General features: G+C 42.5%; 1 protein-coding gene across 4 annotated transcripts in view; it reads left to right on the top strand.

Moving 5' to 3' along the window:
* pudp (pseudouridine 5'-phosphatase) overlaps positions 1-18,795 on the top strand; it is a 66,148-nt gene that overhangs the window by 42,009 nt on the left and 5,344 nt on the right. For 3 of the 4 annotated variants that reach the window (XM_063877557.1, XM_063877556.1, XM_063877558.1), the window contains one exon: positions 3,921-8,538. The exons of the other annotated variant lie outside the window; for it this stretch is intronic. In XM_063877557.1, the coding sequence (XP_063733627.1) occupies positions 3,921-4,097 (177 nt within the window). In that variant the 3' untranslated portion in view covers positions 4,098-8,538. Of the gene's footprint in view, positions 1-3,920; positions 8,539-18,795 lie in introns of those variants that run through there. 4 annotated transcript variants of the gene reach the window in all.

The raw sequence follows: 18,795 nt of genomic DNA, 5'->3' as shown, positions 1-18,795 counted from the left end.
TGGCCAGAGACCTGTAAAGGTATTCTTTATTTACAAGATTTAGATTTTATGTCTATACGTTTTTTGTCTTCCTGAACATCGTTTAAAAATGGCGCCGACTCATGGATTGTAGGTTGGTTTCTTCATTTTCTACTTCTCTGTGAATTTGCTGCAGGCTCTTTGTCATCAAAGTCAACATGCTTCACAGTGAGATCCAAGCACACTCATTTTTGATTAATGACCAAATATTCTACCACGTTTCTCTCACCACTGTAGATTACGATCACACAGAATCACACAGTGTTCAGGGGCCAGGCGTCAGAAATAGTTAGCAAGAGTGCTCTAGCATTCTTTACCGCTCAAAAACAAGATATTTCAAAGCTCATTTTGAACCTAATGTCGATGAATCACTTCTCTCTGCTCAGTTTTTCCATTCATCTTAATTTCCCACTTCCCGTTTCTCAACACAGCAGATGACATGATTATGACACAGCGCTATGCTAAAGTATTGAGAACATTTAATTGAGTTGATGTGAGATTTCCCCAGGACAGTTCTACTATCATTCTCTTCTTTCATTAGATCCTTGCCTTTTCTCTATACTTTAAACAGTACAGAGTGAATGCACATATCCAAAAATATGAAACCCCATATCTGATCCTTGTCTATGAAGGAATGATCTTGGGGAACATCAGCCCCTGTGAGCTTAGCTAAAGCAGGACTCAGGGCATGTTCTTATTGAAGTGTGCCAGCGAACAAGGCCTGGGTTTTCTCCAAATCACACACACTCCTCTGAGAGGTGGCTCTGTGTTTTGTGTTATTGGGCCAATTGTGTTTGCGACAATGGGATGGTGTGTGTGCCCACAGCTCTGGCCTCAACCCACATCCCCTTTTGTCTTGTCCCGTTGTGCAGACTCGGTTGGCTCTGATGAATTTTGCATGTGTTTGGGTGTAGGCCTGAGGACAAGTAGTAAATCTTCGATGGCATCTTTTGAAGGTGGGGGGGGGGCTGCGACTCCTCACAGTTCCACCCAGAGGGAAGGGAAGTCAGGAGGTCCAACCATGTGAAACTTTGTTCGGTGACACTGACATTCTGTACAGTAACTACCAATGTGTCTGTTCCTCCTCAATCCCTGCAAAGAACTAGTGTATTAAAGAAGCTTGAATTGCATTTCCTATCTGCTTGAGATCTGCTGCGTGAATGGCAAGTAATGTGCTCTCCTTTGAGAGAAAAGCGGTATTCAAAGGTTGTTTTTGCTTCCATGACGCCAATGCAGAATGCAGTCATTTCTTTGATTGCAGATAGAATTTCTTTCCAAAGAGCAAACCAAATTGCTAGATGTCGATGGATCATCTGCTTTTTTAGTCGATGGTATTTTTTACTCTTTCTTGCTGTTTAAGTCAGTCATAGTACCAGCTCTGAATTCAAGTTACCAGGGTGTATGTTGGCATGAAAACATCTCCCCCGAAGAGGTTGGCAAAGAGAGTTCCACTGGATTTACCTTGTTACATTTTTTGTACGCTTTTGCTGCTCTGCTCCTGGATGGAACAAGCAGCACACCTCTGTCGCTGTGGGGAGATGGATCTGGGCCACAGTGCTCGGATAGTGATGCTGCTGTGCTTCCTCCTGCCTTCACTTCAGGTAGAAATGTGTACACTTAACGGCACTTAGTGACAATAACAGGTGGATACATTTCGCCACATAAAAGATTGTAACCACAGATGGCAATTACGGGAAGCACTACTACAGTTCAGAGGGGGGTAAGTTAATAGTAGTAATTGTAGTTTGAAAACTGCAAAACCAAAAGATTACCTTGAAATGGGATATTTGACTTTACCTTATGTCTTAAATATATAGAAAAGTGCAGGAATGAGTCAGCTCTTTAGCACTTTGGGTCTCCCAGATAATTTCTTTAAAGATTTTTGGGGTTAGACGCTAGAAATATAAGATATGTGGTAAGAAAAGGCCCCACTGCTGAGTGTCTGAAGCTTCTGCGTCATGAACAACTGTTGCTAACGAGACGCTGCATTGTTTGATGAGCCTAGCACTTGAGATTTGAAATGAGAACGTTTATGTCCATCCATTCTTTGAATCCTTGAAACCACTTCTGAATGACCTCATGTGTTGTAGTGTGCCCCACTTCCTTCCTGTTGCTAGAGAAACAAACAACACATAAAAGGAGATGCTGTCACAGGTATTGTACTGCTTTGATTCCGAGCTCATGAGGTGATTCTTTCAAGGGGTTGCTGGCAGGGCTGTTGATCGTGACTGGTTTAGCATATGCGACATCGCATCAATACCAGGAGGATGACAGTAAACACAACATCCGATTCAGGTAGCAGCTGCTTCTGGGAACCAACTCAAAATATGCATAGAGTGGAGAAAACCTCCCAGTGCTTTAATGCACTTGACCCTGCTTTGGAGCCCCATCTGGCCTGCACCAGCTCCGGCAGGTATCAGGTTGTTGACTTCCTGCAGGGGTACAAGTGGCTACTTCAGAACGCTTATCGACGTCTTTGGAGGAGTAATTGCGTGCAGAGAATAAACAGAGGTCCTTCATGTATTTCGATAGCCGTACTGACGCTCCAGGGCTCCAGCTGAAATCACAGAGATGGATGCACTAGCTCGTCTCCAACACCATCTTCTTGGAGGTATTTATTGCTGGTTATGCTAATGGCACATAAAGAGGTAAAGGGTACTGTACTGTGTTTCTTCAGTCGAGTTACAGGCATGTGGGGTTGTCCATTCTGCTTTTAAAGATAATTTCCCCAATTTTGAAACTGGTGAACCATTGGTCTGTTTTCATCTATCCGATACACGGATTGGTAGCAGATTAAAGGGTCATTTCACCAGCTCGTTGGGTAATTACCAGTTTTAATTGCTCCCAATCAAGGGAATTAGCGAGAGCCCTCCGTTGTGCACTCCCACCATCATTGTTCCACATCCTCCAGTTTCAGGCTTAGTGACATCATAGAAGTCGATTAGGGTTTAAAGAGGCTCTCCTCGGCCTCTTGGTTCTACCTGAGTATTAGAATGGAGGCGAACTAAGGTCCTCAGGATTTTTCTGAGGCTTGGTGAGATTCAGTCTCATTGTACCGCTGTTTCCTTTATTCACACAAGTGCTGTTCCAACCACAAAGTCAAGGCTGGGCTTTAAAACCAAATAATAAATTCACAGATGTTGATGAAAGAGGGAACAAAGAAGCATTTCAAATGCAAGCTAAAGGGCAATTTGCAGCATTTAATGATGGTTATATGAAATAAAGGCTCCATATTTAGGCACTGATTTAGTATTGGCATCTCTAGACAAAATAAATGCTGGCTTTATAGACAGAGTTATTTAGCCTCTGGCACATGGCATTAATCCCGCAGCAACAGGAAGTGTGGTATAGTTTGTCATGGATTTAGTTGGTATGTCGGTATGGGTTTATTTTTAACAGCAAATGTTGCGAAATACAGAGCGAAGGCCTCACTGTTCTTGAAATAAAGTTGCTTTTTAATATCAGAGGTTGGAAAGTTAACCAGACAAACACTGCCTGATTAGTTTTTCATTCAAGTGTTCCAATTTCACATCTAAAAAAACCCTGGTCTCATCTCTGCAGCTGCCATGCTCTTGGAATAATCCCTCTGAAACAACAGCAGCAGCCTGAGTGTTATTAGAACATCAACCTGGATGATCTGGCATGCATCTTCTTGATATGCAATGTCTCACATCTTCAGTGCAACGACCGAAAACATAAACACAGCCCAGGAAATTGTAGGAGGCATTCATTGTATCTGAAATGGATATTCCACCTGTCAGAGGTAAACAGTCCTTTGAGGAATATCAAGCTAATCACGCTGGAAATGAAAAGGGATTGTTTTTGGTGTCAGCGCTCAGGGTGAAATCCTGTCCGCCTAATAGGCTTATAGGATGATATCACTCTGTTTCTCCTTCGCTCAGTGCCTGGTGTTTGAAGACGCTCCAAACGGTGTGAAGGCGGCGCTGGCGGCTGGGATGCAGGTGGTGATGATTCCAGACGACAACATGGACCCCAGCCTTACCCAGGAGGCCACGCTGCGACTCGGGAGCATGGAGGAGTTTGAGCCGCAGCTCTTCGGCCTGCCGGCATATGAATGAGACGCAGACAAATCAAAGGAGTATGATTCAGTGAGAAAACAATGAAAGCCTTAACATAAGTGACGATTTCTGTCTAAAGTGATGATTTAAGTGCTTAGAAAATGGAAAAGCACTTGTATACTAAGTTGAAAGCACAGTGTGAATACTGTCTGTCCTTTTGCTGTCATTTTTGTAATGCCAAAAGCTTCTCCCTCTTCTGAGTCCACTTTTCCTCCATGGAAACCTGAGGATTAAACACCTAATTTACAAAGCGTAGCTCTCCTTCCCTTTATGCTCCAGAGTTCTTTCGTATAGCGAGAGAACAGTGGGGATGTTGCTGCGAAACGTTTAAATAGCCACTGGAACACAACATAAAGCACCTTTTAATCTTGTGCCGCTTCACTCGACTTCAAGGTTAAGCTTTCAGACAGCCTTCGAGTGATTTTAACACGCACGGCAGTTGTGTTGCCGGCACATGTTTACCAGGATCTGTGCGTGTTTCCATCGAGGGCATGTGGAAGCGCACGCACTCCAAAGTCTTTCCGCGTGTACTTCTTCTTTGAAATTGAAATCCGCCTTGTGAAGAGCTTGGCATCTTCCCTCTCATTTGTGCCTGCTCTGACCCATTTCCAGATAATGGTTTTCAGCTGGGGGCGAAAATCGTTTGGCACCCGGGCTTTTTGTCATTCTTAAATCGACTATCTTTAGGCTTTTTCTTGGCTCCACGATTGTACGGTGGGTTAGCCATTGAAAAGCCCCCACAGCTCCCCAAACATACATGTTAAAAAATCCATAAAGCTGCACCCTGTGCCCTTTATCCTTTACCTTTCTCTTTTATCCTCCCAGCAGCTGTCCGTGACTGAGGAGGGGTGAAGAGATAGTTTTCCGGGCGCTTTTTTTTGGTCGGTGCTCACCACTGATAGGCAGAGTGGCTGTGGGACACATTCATCTTCAGCGTTTCTACCCGGATGTTATCAGACAAGCAGCTCATCTACAGGCAGAGTGGAAAACACTGGACGTCAGAGAAGGATATCGTATGGATGACCTAATTTTAAACATTTCTTCCGTCTTAAGGGGCCGTCCACATGGACATAGCAGGGATGCGCATCTGATAAAGCAGGCGGGCCTCCCTCGGAACACTTCCTTCAATCTTGTCTCAGAGGAGTGCTCTTTACAGATACTGACTGTCATATCTCTGAGGAAGCAGTTTCTATTTTTCTTCCAGGGATTTAGGAAGAGAAGTCATCACCTTCCTGAAGGAGATAAGGGATTAAATAAGCATCTTGCAGTCAGGAAATCCTCTCTGATTCCACTATTTTAATTGATTTGTCTGTGACAATCTAAAGATTTGCATCTAAATACTCCACAGAGCATTTCCTCGTATTTATAACCTTAAGAAAATCCGCCTTTCCTTAAACAGCCAAAACAAATAACTCCTCCATGTGCAAGGTGAGATATATTCTTGACACAAAGCAAAGGCACATCTCAAGCCTGCATATCTCCAAAGCACAGGCGATGGCTGAAGTGCCAAGAAGGGTGGAGCACAGAAGAAAGCCAAGAGGGGATGGGAGTAGTCGCTGGATGATTCTGTATTCCACTACCAGTGTGTGCAACCTCCACTTGAACCAAAAGGGTTTTGTGGAGATGAAGATATGGCCGCCGCTGACCATGAGAAGCACTTTGTCTGTTGTGAGACAGCAAGCAGACTGTGAGCTCTCTGCACTCTCCGTGCTTCTTCAGGGATGCAAATAGCCCTCATGTTTTATTCAGCTCGGAGCGATGAGAGAATAAATTTGATTACAGGAGCAGGTGATAGGGAGGACGATGCTGGGGAGCGTGTTTGATGCACAATTAAGGCCAGACAATATCAAACAAGCATGTTTGGTTGAACTGCTTTGTGGAATTAAACAGCAACCCCTTTGTTGTGTTTGGAGTTGAAACAATGGAATTAATAGCATTCATCATTTTTGTTTCAGATGTGTCCATCTATGTAGACGGCTTTGGTTGAAGGTGAGCAACATGAATCGGCATCTCGTACTGTATGTCAATGCTGGTTTACCCAAGGCATTTCGGTGGAAGACAGCCAATCACACCGCCCCAACAGTTTTCTGAATGTTTAACTTCCTCACACCTGGTTTCCCAAACTGCTGTGGACACATTTAGACATTCTTGATGCTTTCCTTGTCCCATTCTACGAGTCCTCTGTAGCCATACGAAGAAGGATCCTTTTGACAGCCTCAATCCTATCCTTTCTCTGATTATTTTGTCTGCATTTAATTTGCGCCTCCACTGCTGGTTTGGTGAATAATTTATTGTGGGAATTGATTCCTGGCTTAATTTTTAATCAAGTCTATATTTATTCCACCTTGCTCTCCACCCGTATGCGGCAGCCAGTGGGTAAACTGGCGGGGGAATTGTCTTTCTGGTTTTGGTATGCCTTAGCAGACGTTCTGCCTCAGCTGGAATATCACGCTGGCACATCATCGCTGCTCTCTCAAAGACTCTGTTCTGTGTGCGAGTCAATAGTGATCTAATGCAGAGAGGAGAATGTAAAGTAAAAGGAGCCCATGAATACTTTACAGCGACTTTCCTGCGAAGGACAACAGTGACAAATGAGCTAACAGCATCAGCATCTCATTTCCACGGTCTGCACACTCTCTCCGGATCTTTTTATCTCCCACTGTTAATCTTCTCTTTTGAGGCGTACACTGTGTGGCTTAGAGCTTCCATTGAAGCCAGGAGAATGTGTGTGAACAAGTGTTCCACAAAACGCCTCTTCCATCGCCGTACATCAGTGCCAAGAGGACGACCGGTACAGAGACGCCTCCGTTCCAGCAGCAATAATGGGAAATGGAATACAAATTGCAACACAAATATACAGTTGGTAGAATACAGACATTTAAAGGAAGGCAAATGATGCTGCAAAGGGTCGCCTCGGTTCGATAAAGTGCCTCTGGCTACACGTCAGGAGAGCTGGTCGCCCTTGATTTTCTGAATAATGTATGCCGCATCAGTGTGAGGTGCTGGGAGCAACATTTCCATCTTACAGCACACCAAAATACACAAAATGTCACAGAGTACCTCAGCCCACAGCACTGATGTATCTCCTAATGTCACTCTGTATCTGTCCTTGGAGTTTATAAACTCGATTATTTTTGTTTCATTATTATCTAGTCGCAAGTTATGGAAGCCCTGAAAGCCAAACGAAAGAAAGTGGTGATTGAAATTCAGTAGAAATTGTTTTGTTGTTTTTGTGATTCAAGAACACATTCAAACTTTTTTGCACAAACTCATTTTGTAGGTTACCAAAGAACAGGTGATTAAAATAATAACTATCCATACATAAATGCCTTCCTTGACAGTTGAATGGGGCAAGTTAAGTTAATGCTCAATTTTCCGTTTCCGTAAATTAATAAAGAACAGTTGAAGAAAAGCATCAAAAACTATGTTTAGTGTTTAGCGGCTCACACTTAGCTAGCTCATATTAGCATTAGCATCAGCTCTGTATTTGATTGCTCTGTTTTGCATTCTGTTATTTTGTGTTTGCTTCACCTGATTTCTCTCACCCTATCCAATCAATGATAGTTTAAACTTTTGTTGTGCTGCCCCCACCCCCCTCCATGACTGGTGCTAAACTAAATCAAAAAAAGGAGAAGCTCATTGGCTAATCGTTGCCCCAGTTTGTGACTCTCACATATACACTTTGTTGACATGGACATAAATGAGCTGCTTATCCCAGTTAGGGGATGTGGTGTTTAAATGAGCTCAGAGAAACTGGGTTAGTGGTATTCCCCCAGTTAACAAACTTACACTTGGAAAGAGGAGTTGAAGGCTGAACCCACGGCACTATGCTGCCTTATTATTATCACTATTAGCACGATATTGTAACACTTATAACAGGTAAGAAGTCAGCTAGGTTCTCTAAATGTGGGTTTTTCGATCCTAAGGCACTTGCTTTAGCATTTGTTCGAAAGTCATGCATTAAATTAAGTTTAATTCCCTTAACTATCATATAACTCCCAGTATTGATAAAGACAGGGCCAGGTCCGTCAGAAGAGTAAACTCACATTCACTGCAGCATGCTAATGGCTTAAAAACGCCCTCGTATTTGCAGCACGATTAATACCAAATCATTTGACACATGACTAATTCTCCTCCAGCAGGAGAACCTCCGTTTACAAGCCCTGGTTGTAAAGCTGCCTTTAATGACCCGCACTCCGGGGCCCCTCGGGATGTTAATGGACAGTGAGGGATGCCCCTTGTCCTCCCATTTAAATGGTGGTTTCAGCGCTGTGCTGAGTGGTCAGGATGGCCCCCTCTGACTGCTGCTGTGATGGGGCACGTCGTTGCCCCGAGGGCCGGCCCGATCGATGAAAGTGTTTCTCTTGCCAGCCGGCACCTGCCAGGTTGTCAATAGCACTCAAACCATGACAACACGCCGCATTAAACAACTCCAGCTGTTTGTCCTGTGAGCTCTTTTTGAAAATGCAGTTTCATTTCATCCATTTCTCCCATAGATTTTTATCGGACAGTTGGGCAGGAGAGAGGCGAGCAAAAGATGACAACACTATAGCTCTTCAGTGTACGGTGGCCTCCAGCTGTCACACACTGCACAGTGAAGAAGGGACTGTGAAATGAAGCTAAGGAAAGGGAAATAAGTGCCAAAAGCTGGTTCTCAGAATCACTTTCTCTAGAGAACATTTCTTGTATCATCGTAATAAAATAAGCAAGTTATTTGTGTTTTTTTGCATACTAACATCATGCTCAAAAACAAGAAAGCAGTTGAGTTCAAAGTCAGGCTTGGTGTTAAATTCTTTATCCTAAACCCGGAAGTTTAACCCTTATTTTTCCTTCAAATCTGAACAGTTTTCATATTTTCAAATGTTAGAATAAGAATGTCTTCCCTGTTATTGCCACACACATAAAGGTTGATGCTCCCGTCATTCTCCGCAAGACATCACTGCTTACTTTGAATTATTGGGGTGTTATTCAAATTCATAGCGTCTATGAAAGCGCTAGCTAACTTTAACTTGCGCGCCGTCTAAATTGCTCCCATTATTGCGTGTCATGTGTAGGCAGCATTATTGTTAGAGTCACTCCGATGCGTATATCAAATGAATTGTCTATTGAATATTTATAAGATGTGCAGTGAGGAGCCCTGCTGCTATCTAACCTGTGAATGTATACAGTATGTATGTCAGCAGGTGCAGGAGGCCCAGCATGACAGCGGCAGACAGCTATGGCCTAAAAACACTGCTGTTCATTTTGAATACGATTGGATGATCCCAGAGGAGCAGGAGAGAGATTCACCACTGATGGCGAGCACTCCGAATTATACGAGGTTTGCTTTGTTTCGTGACAAATAAAAGAAAGACAGAAATGTAATCAATTCTCCGGGGTCTGTGCTGCAATAAAAGCCTGAACAATGTTAGGACTTATTGGTAGACAGACTGACTTTGAGGTGGAAAAATACTGACTGCGCGGCAGAGAAGAATACCAATCTTTCTTCTCAACCACAACTGTTCTTCATTTTTCTATTTGAGCTCTACTTGGGCGAATAATGATATACAAATACTGATCTTTCCATGGAGAAAAATTCTCCTTTCGAGAAGCAACAGTGGGATTGTACAACCTTTCCATAATGGCCCAACAGTTTGAACGAGGGTGGAATCACATCATCTATTTTTCATACAGTGATTTTACTTGAGTGAAATGTGTAAAGCTAGCTCGCCTTTCAGTTTAAAATGTACAAATGTTTCCTGGCCAGAATGTCAGCGTGAGGCTCGTGTAAGTCCAATGCTCTCTCTCCCTTTTAGCTCTCCACCGACGCATGGATGCTAAATGTTCTCCAGCCTGTCACTGACGCTGCTGAGGAGGATGTTAAAGGTAGACTTCTCAGAGCTTTGTCACAGAAAACAGCTGCATTGATGTGAATTAATTTCAAGCCAAAACAGTTTGCACATTAGCGGTGACATTTGCAGAGGGCGAGCGCAGCCAGAATACCTGGAGCATTGTATTTTTAGGAGCACTCCCTTACCTGTAGTGGTGTGAACAGTGTGTGTTTGTCACAGAAGACATGACTCAGCACAACGCTCATGACAAATCCCCTGAAGAGCGATGACAGTGTGGTCGTGGTGAGAGCTCTGCTTGCATCAGTGCTGCAGCAACATTTTGAATGATGAATTACTCGAGTCTCCTGGTGCTGTGCAGTTAACGCATTGATTATGGGATGGGGAACGGAGGCGGAAACTGCGACAGAGATGTCACATTAGGGAATACAGTTGTAGATCTGATGAGTCATAGCGTGAAGTGCTTGTAGTAGATTTAAGTTTTAGGTAGAATCTTTGCAAGTTGAAACTTTTTCCTTCATGTTGTTCAGCTACATGTTGTTCTCTGTCTTGGTTAGTGAATTAAATCCAGAATGGAAAGCAACCTTGTTGTCATTTGAGGTTTGATTCAGAATTTCCTGGCACACATAGTTAAATGGAATGGAAGTCAAGGCCCCAACATGCTCACATTTTTTGCCGATTGGTGTCTCCTGTGGGGATCCCCTGGCTTACCCAGAGACCCTCTGACCGCATCAGAACCAGGGCCTGCGGGAGTCGGAGCTAAACATGGAGCCGATGCTCCCCTTTACACCAGGCAGGCGTAGTTCTAGGACAAGACATTTGAAGAGTGGATTTTAATGAGATCGGAAGAATTAGGGCTGGTGAAAATCCCCTCATTAATTAGACAGAATGTGTGCTCATCAAAGGGATCCTCGCGTGAAGTTGGCCTGAGAAGAGAGGAGCTGCTTCCAGGGCGTTCTAGCCTCAGGACAATATTGACCTAGGAGAAAATGGGTTAGTGTAGCGCACATTGTGGGGAATGCAGCAGTGAGGTTTCCTCCAGCATGGGTAACACTTCTTATTCCCACTCTCGCAGTAAAAAAATCCCCCTGCGTTTGCTGAGGCAGCTGTCGTGGTAATTGGCCTTTTACAATCCGTTGGCCCCTACGTGGAGAGCTATCGATTTCATAATCACTGCCGTACCTCTCCCTCTGACCTCTACTGTACGCGCCGATGGCCGAGCCGCCATGTTTCGCGGAGCATAATTAGAATGGATCTAATATCTTTTTTATATGCGCCCACGGCTGAGCTGTAACGCGCCGCAGCCTTCCCCTTGCCAGACCTTTATTTACCCGAGTAGGCCTGCTGCATTTTGATAAGAGCCTCTGTCTGGAAGAATTAATGTAATGCCTACCCGAGGAGTGGGGTTTCAATTAGGGAGCAGGACAAGTTCGAAGGGGATGAATTCAAGCAAAATGCGCCGGCTCCTCATCCTGTACACGAGGAGAATTTAGAATCTTCCATTCTGCTTATTTCTCCCTTCACAGCATCATCACCGTGCATCGTTTAGCCAGACGGACTGTCAGCGTGTACAGACTGCTGCTCATTTGTGCACATTATTCCTTCAGTGAGAGGCTCAAAGCGTCGCTGAGTGCGGGGAAAGTCCACACAGCCAAACAAACTTGTGATGCAGCTGTAGGAGTTGTTGGAGGAAGTAGAGCTGTGGGCTGGCAGAGAGGAGGCTGCTGTTGCTCCTGACGGATGCTGCCAGCCTTTACTCATGAATTCTAAATCAACCTTCAGCTAATTAATTTGGAAAGGCCAGCCAGACTGCGTTTACAGAGGGGGGGAGGCTGTTAGCAGATACCTACCTTTTTGAATTTTGAAGAAACCCTTGTTGGATTAATATAGTATTTCTTTTCTTGAACAAAAACCAAGATTGTTATATGGTGTAAGGGCCTAAAAGTGACCATAACATTCAAAAAGCATAACATCTAGGGCTACATCTTACAAATTGAGTAAAGTAAAATAGTATATCTGTGTATTTCAAGTCAATTAAAGACCTATCTTTTTAATTGCCTTTTCATTTTGGGTTACTTTAGTGGTATCACTGTTCATGTTTTATGGTTTCTGTGATAAAACTCTTAAAGGTTTGTTTATAACATGTTTTAATTATGTTCCTCACGCCTTATTTTGTATCTTATCCTATGCTGTTAAGCACTTTGGGCTGCATCTTGCAAGGTGTCCCTGAGCAAGGCACTGTTCCCTACGCTGCTCCTCTGGCGTCTGGCATCCCACTGCTTGCAACACTAGATTGGGTAAAATGCAGAATGTAGGACGATCTGCGGGACAATTAAGGATTCATTCTTCTTTGTATATTCTTGATGAGTGGGAGACTAACATTCCCACACACTCATCGCCATCAGGAGCAATGTGGGGTTCACATTTGTGCTTCGGAGTTGTTCGGACATCACGGAGAGTTGGCGTGTCAGGTACTGTGATTATTACAGACATACGAACAGTGGAAGAAGAACTCTGGGACTTCTACTTAAGTGAAGTACCAGAGTGTAGGAATACTCTGTCACAGTAAAAGTATTCTAAATGTTCCTCCAGTGAAAGTAGAAAGTACTCTCATCTAAATGTACTTAAAGTAGCGACAGTAAAAGTAGTCATTGTCTGATTGGTCCATTTCAGAATAATATCTCTGATCTGTTTTATAATGATTGATCATTAAAGTGTTCTCAGAGCTGGTAAAGGTGCAGCTAGTTTGAATGGCTTTGTATACTGCAGGGTAGCTGCTAGATTTACTCCAGGTGAACTAAATAATACAATGCTGAAATAACAACTGACTTTTTAATTGAACCAAGATGATATGAAGGCATATAAAAATATAATTCACAGGCTGCAGGTGTTATTCGAGGAATAGCTGTCAGGTGAAATAGCTCAGAGGGATAGAAGACATACTGTGAGACTGCAGGTTGTAGGTTCGAGGCTTTTCAGGTGCACTCATCTTTAAGGTCCAAAAACCCAAATGAAGGAGTCATAAGCTCTACGGAACAATAACGTATCAGGACAAATAGCTCAGAGGATATGTGACCGGTCGGAACACCTGAGGTTGTGTGTTCGAATCCTCGTTAGAATGATTAGCATGTGCGGGTTTTGATTATCGGACAAGGTAGCTAAATAAAATAGGTCCATAATAGAGGTATGAGACAGAGTAGTCGAAGGTCTAGGATCCGATAGATGAGTGTAAACATTGAGCTCAGTCAGGGGGGATAGAATTCCTTTTCTACAGTTATTTATGTCACTTTATAACAACAACAATAAAACTACATGAAATGACTGAAACACTGTAACTGTAAGCTGAGTTATAGCCAGTGGAGGATGGTTTCAAAGTACATTTACTCAAGTACTGTACCTCTGTACAATTTGGAGATACTTGTGCTTTCCCTGAGTACTGCTTTTACTTTTGGTACTTTCAGTATATTCTGATGTTCTACTTTTACTTGCGTTAGATTTTGAATGAGGACTTATACTAATAACAAAGAACACCTTTGATGGATCCTTGGTGGCGAAGTCTGTAGGGACTTTGCTTGGGAACCTGAAGGTCAGTGGTTCAAGTCCGACCATGAAGTCTCATTCACCAGGAAGTGCTTGTACTGTGTCTTTTGAGGTCCAACCCTGAGATGAAAATGTCAAATATGCAAAGGAACATCCAACTCTGTCAGGTCAAATGACTAACGTGATAAGAAGCTGCCTCGATGTTCGGAGGTTGTGGGTTCAAACCTTCTGCGTTCCAGTGACTTTTAAGGTGTCTGCCTCTAAAGGAAGGAGTCAAATACAAGTAAAAGCAAAGAGCTGTCATCTGGACCCATAGCTCATGGAGATAGAACACTGGTTGGTAGACCAGAAGGTTCTTGGTTTGAGTCTTGTGAGTTCCAGTGAGTTTTAAGGAAGAACTCAAGTACCTTTTATCAAACTATAATGTAGCTTTATAAGGGTTGTATAGCATAGGTGTGCACGCAAAGTTGGGGGGAGGGGGGTGTGCATGAGGTAGCGATTTCAGTCCAGGTCCAACACCCAAAGTAGTGCTGGGCGGTATACCGGTTCGCACCGAATACCGGTTTATATTTTCGTTATGATATGAATTTGTAATAAACCGCCATACCGGTGCATTTGATTACACAACGTTCGGAACGCTGTGCCGATCGACACTGTTTCAGTCAGGACCCTTTTCACTGTTGCGCATCTAATCACGCATGGTGCGACTGCGAGGGGAGGTAAACAGTGACTGGAGTGGTGTAACGTGGAGTGGAGTAACGTAACTGTGAATGGATAGGATAACCATGGAAAGTTCGGGAATCGACGCTGCAGAACATGCTGACACAGAAGAACTTGTGCCAAAAAAAGGAGCCGTGTCTGTTGTTTGGAAGTTTTTTGGTTTTAAAAAATCCGACGTCGACCAAACATCCATTTTATGCAAGTGTTGTCGGGCTAAAGTTGTCGCCGGAGGCGGCAACACGAGCAATTTGCTCCACCACCTAAGCCGCAAGCATGTCGTGGAATATCAAGAATGCATGAAGCTAAGGTCAGCACCCTCCACATCAGCAGGTAACACGGGGAAAGCTAAATAAGTCGAGCCAAATGACACTTCGAGACGCGTTTGCTAGAGGGACTGCCTACGATAAAAAGAGCAAACGGTGGGTCGAGATCACAAATTCGATCAATATCCACATAGCCAAAGACATGGTTCCGCTGAGTACTGTCGAAAAGGAAGGCTTCACGAAGATGATCCACACGCTGGATCCTAGGTATGAAATACCGAGCAGAAAATATTTTAGCCAAGTAGCTATCCCCAACTTAACAAATTTCCCTCGGATTGCCAAGCTTGCTCGGCAGTATTTATGCATCCCTGCCACCAGTGCTCCATCTGAGAGAGTGTTTAGCACTGGTGGCAATATTGTCACTTGCCACAGGGCTGCACTCAAACCAGATGCTGTGGACCGTCTGGTTTTCCTGGCTCAAAATTTGTAAATGCTGAAATGTGTGATTATTGTTTGCATTATACAGGATAATCCTGTGAGCTAAGTTGTACTATATATTTATTTTATATGTTCAATACTGGTTTTGAAGCAATACTTTTGAAGGAAGTTATAACTTATGCAAGTTGCATCATTTTATTTGACTATTTTATTTGTTTGACGTCCTCAAAGCAATTCAAGTCAATTCTTTTCTAATTTACTTGAATACAGTACCTGGGAACCAATGCAAGTTGCACACCTTTTTGTATTTATTATGCCAGTTACCTTTGCACGCTGTTCAGTTCACTTTGTTTTACTATTTATTTGAATGTGAATATACCTCAAACATAATACAGAAGTATAATTATTTTAAGTTGCACAATTGTTTTGTATTGATTTTTTATAAAGATGTTTGAAATTTGCACAGTAAAAGTTCTCTATTTTGACTGCAATTGTCTTTGCATTCCAATTCCCTACTTCAATAGAATCATGAGTAGCTCTTCTTTGTAAACAGCATCATTTTCTGGGGCCATGCGAACCTTTACTAGTGTGGAGTTATTCTACAGTATTCATGACAGAACATAAGAAACATCCTAAGTCTATCTACTGCAGTAATTCGTTCTCAACCAGTAGAAAATACCGCCATATACCGTGAAACCGTTAAAATTTTGAAAAATACCGTGATATACATTTTTGGCCATACCGCCCAGCACTAACCCAAAGTACAGAATAAGATCACCAAACCAAACATGAATTTGCACAAGTCAAATGGCTCACTGAGATAAAACACTGCCTTAAAGACTGGAGGTTCTGGGTTCAATCCTTATTATTTGCACTGATTTTTCAGCTAAAACATCAAACATGATGAACTGAAATAAGAAAGAGAAGAGAGTTTCATTCACATGTGTTTGTGCCTCAATTGTTTGACATACTAAACTATTACTGCTTTCTCAGACAGACTACACTATGACTATTTGAGATATACTTTGTATGACAGGCTACTGAATACCATGCCAAACTCTCAGGTCAAACGGCTCAGTGAGATGCACTTTTGTTCTGAAGAACTGAGGTTTCAGGTTCAATCCCCATAAGGTGCAAAGGTTTTGGATGTTCAAAACCCAAAGTGTAGAATAAGATTACCAAATGAAACAGCCTTCATTGAAGTCATATGGCTCACTGGGATAAAACACTGCCTTGAAGACTGGAGGTTCTGGGTTCGATCCTCTTTATTTGCACAGATTTTCAGGTAGAACATCCACAATGATGGAAGAACGAACAGAGAAGAGTTTCTCATTTACAAATGTTGGAGGCACAGTTTAATGAAATACTTCACTGACAGTTTTATTGGATGGACTAAACTATGACTTGTTCTATTTCCTATTTTACATTTTCTTTGTCACAAATCCTACCAAACAACTGATAACTGCCTCAAGTGAAATAGCTCGCTGTGATACAACACTTCTCTGGTGAGCTGAAGTCTTAGGTTCGAATCCCGGGACATCCAGGCATTTTCAAGTCTAACACCCAAAGTGGAGAATGAGTTTACCAAATGAAGGTTCTGTCTCTCAGGACAAATAGCTCAGAGGGTTAAGCGACAGGTCAGTAGACCTGAGGTTGTGTGTTCGAATCCTTTGTGAGCTGTAGTGATTTTTAAAGTGCTTTACTCAATGAAGAAGCTAAATGTGCCCGGAGAACAGAGCTTCATGTACATGTATGTGGCCTCAGGGGTTTGTTCGCGGCACGTAGGCGCCCGTGTCGAGTTCAGATCCACCACTTAAGTGTACGGGGTTCGAATACCGAACAAGGCAGATAGTTACAATAGGTCAGAGGTAGATCAGTGAGGCAGAGTAGGAAGGCAGGCAGAGAAGGAGAGGCAGACACATTAGGAGGCAGGCAGGCAGACAAGAGAGGCAGGCACTCAGATGCAGGCAGACACAGTAGGCAGGCAGGCAGACGTAGGCAGACACAGTAGGAAGGCAGGCAGACGTAGGCAGACACAGTAGGAAGGCAGGCAGACAAGGAGAGGCAGGACTCAGACAGAGTAAAGTAGGGGTCAGGATAAGGAAGTACAGAAAAAGAGAAAACTTTTTTTTTTTTGTAATTTTTTTGTTTTTTTGGTTCCTGAAAGCAGCAGTGCAGCCGCAGGGGGGATTCGAACCCTGGCTGCCAGGATTCTTTTTTGGCTCACTGTGCACCTGCTCTACCAGGTGAGCCACCGGGTAATACAAAGAGTAATAGGTTGAAGTTTTATTTAACATAATAAGTCAATATCACCTTTAAAAAAATAAAAAGTGTCAAATAAATCAAAGTTTATTTTAGAAGTCATTAATTAATGACTTCTAAAATAAACTTTGATTTATTTGACACTTTTTATGATTTTATAAAGAAATTTCACATTTTTAAGACATTTCTTTCAAATTATTTATGATTTTATATATTATATCATTAGCTCTGACTTTTTACCAAAAATTAAATCTTTTTTTTTTACACTTCAATGAAATAATTGTGACCTTTAATGACTTTTTATGATGGTTTTCTATTTGCTATATTTATGACTTTTTCCGACACTATATCAGATTACTAATGGCATGGTAAACTATTATGGTATTTCTAAAGCTTTTACTATCCTAGGACTTTCTGCTGACATTTAAAAGTGTGCGCTTACTAAGACTTTTAAATATCATACTTTACCACGAGTGGAGGAAGAAGAGGACGAGGATGATGTGAAGAAACCCGGCTGTCCTCAGGTTTGGTCCAGAAACTCTGCACTCACCTGGGGAGAAATGAAGAGAGGGACAGCATTAGGATTATTCTGGTTTAAGACATCTTAAACTTTTTCAGGGATTTATTTATCAGTATATGTTTGACTTTCTTTCTAAAAGCTATTTTATCTTATTGTAATTACAACAAATATTAAAAATGTGATTTTTATGCTGCTGCAAAGAAAACATTTCCCAAATTGGGATCAATAAAGTACTTCTATCCATCTATAATTAAACATATCTTTTCTCAGGAAACATCAACATGATTGTTCATGATAAACTACAATATTATATTTGTCACACGATTCTAAACTATGACTTAATATGACTCTAAATCCAGCCATTCTACATCAAGTCACCTTTTCACTGCAGGACTTTTACTGTGTGCTTTACTGGGAGCTAACCTGACTCTCGCGCTCACCAACAGCACTGTCTACTAACAGTATTTACTCACCAACGCTGACGGGATAGCACAATGTGCAGGCTGTTAGCAGTGAAGGTAAAACGCCAACAAGTGTATCCACACCGGCGCCATCACGCTGCTTCTCTGCCAGGTGTTGCACGATGATACTTCCGGGGTGTGTCCTGCAGAGAGGCTGCAGAGGCTGAATGCATCACGTGTGCTCTGCAGACAGCATGTGAGTAAACCATCAGTTAATCAAACTCTGCAGCAAAATGTGTCTTCAAACTGGATAAAGTCAATGTATGATATATTCTTGCAATCCCAAACATGGAGAAGCGTACGGACAGCAGAGCGTCATACCTCATGAATGAATTGAATTGTTGTTGTTAGCATCTGGAGCTAGCTGCGCTAACGGATATAAGGATCTGTCTCTAGAACAAGGTCGAGGAGAGTCCTCTCCTGTCAGACTGAGAGGCTCAGATAACTACAGCTCAGTGAGGTAAAGGACTCTCCCAGAGTTTAGAGAGTTAACTTTAGTCTAAGTTATCTCAGTGGGTCTCAAACTGTTTGCTCACCATTTATGTAAACATATGTCCAAGACACTTATATTGATATGATTAATATAGTTTTACAAAATGACAGAATAAATCAAACAGGAATGAAATCATTCCAATTAATGCTATAGGACAGCAGAACAAAATACAG

Source organism: Eleginops maclovinus, chromosome 24 (assembly GCF_036324505.1).
Source record: "Eleginops maclovinus isolate JMC-PN-2008 ecotype Puerto Natales chromosome 24, JC_Emac_rtc_rv5, whole genome shotgun sequence".
Lineage (NCBI taxonomy): Eukaryota > Metazoa > Chordata > Actinopteri > Perciformes > Eleginopidae > Eleginops > Eleginops maclovinus.
This window is presented reverse-complemented; position numbering and strand designations above follow the sequence as displayed.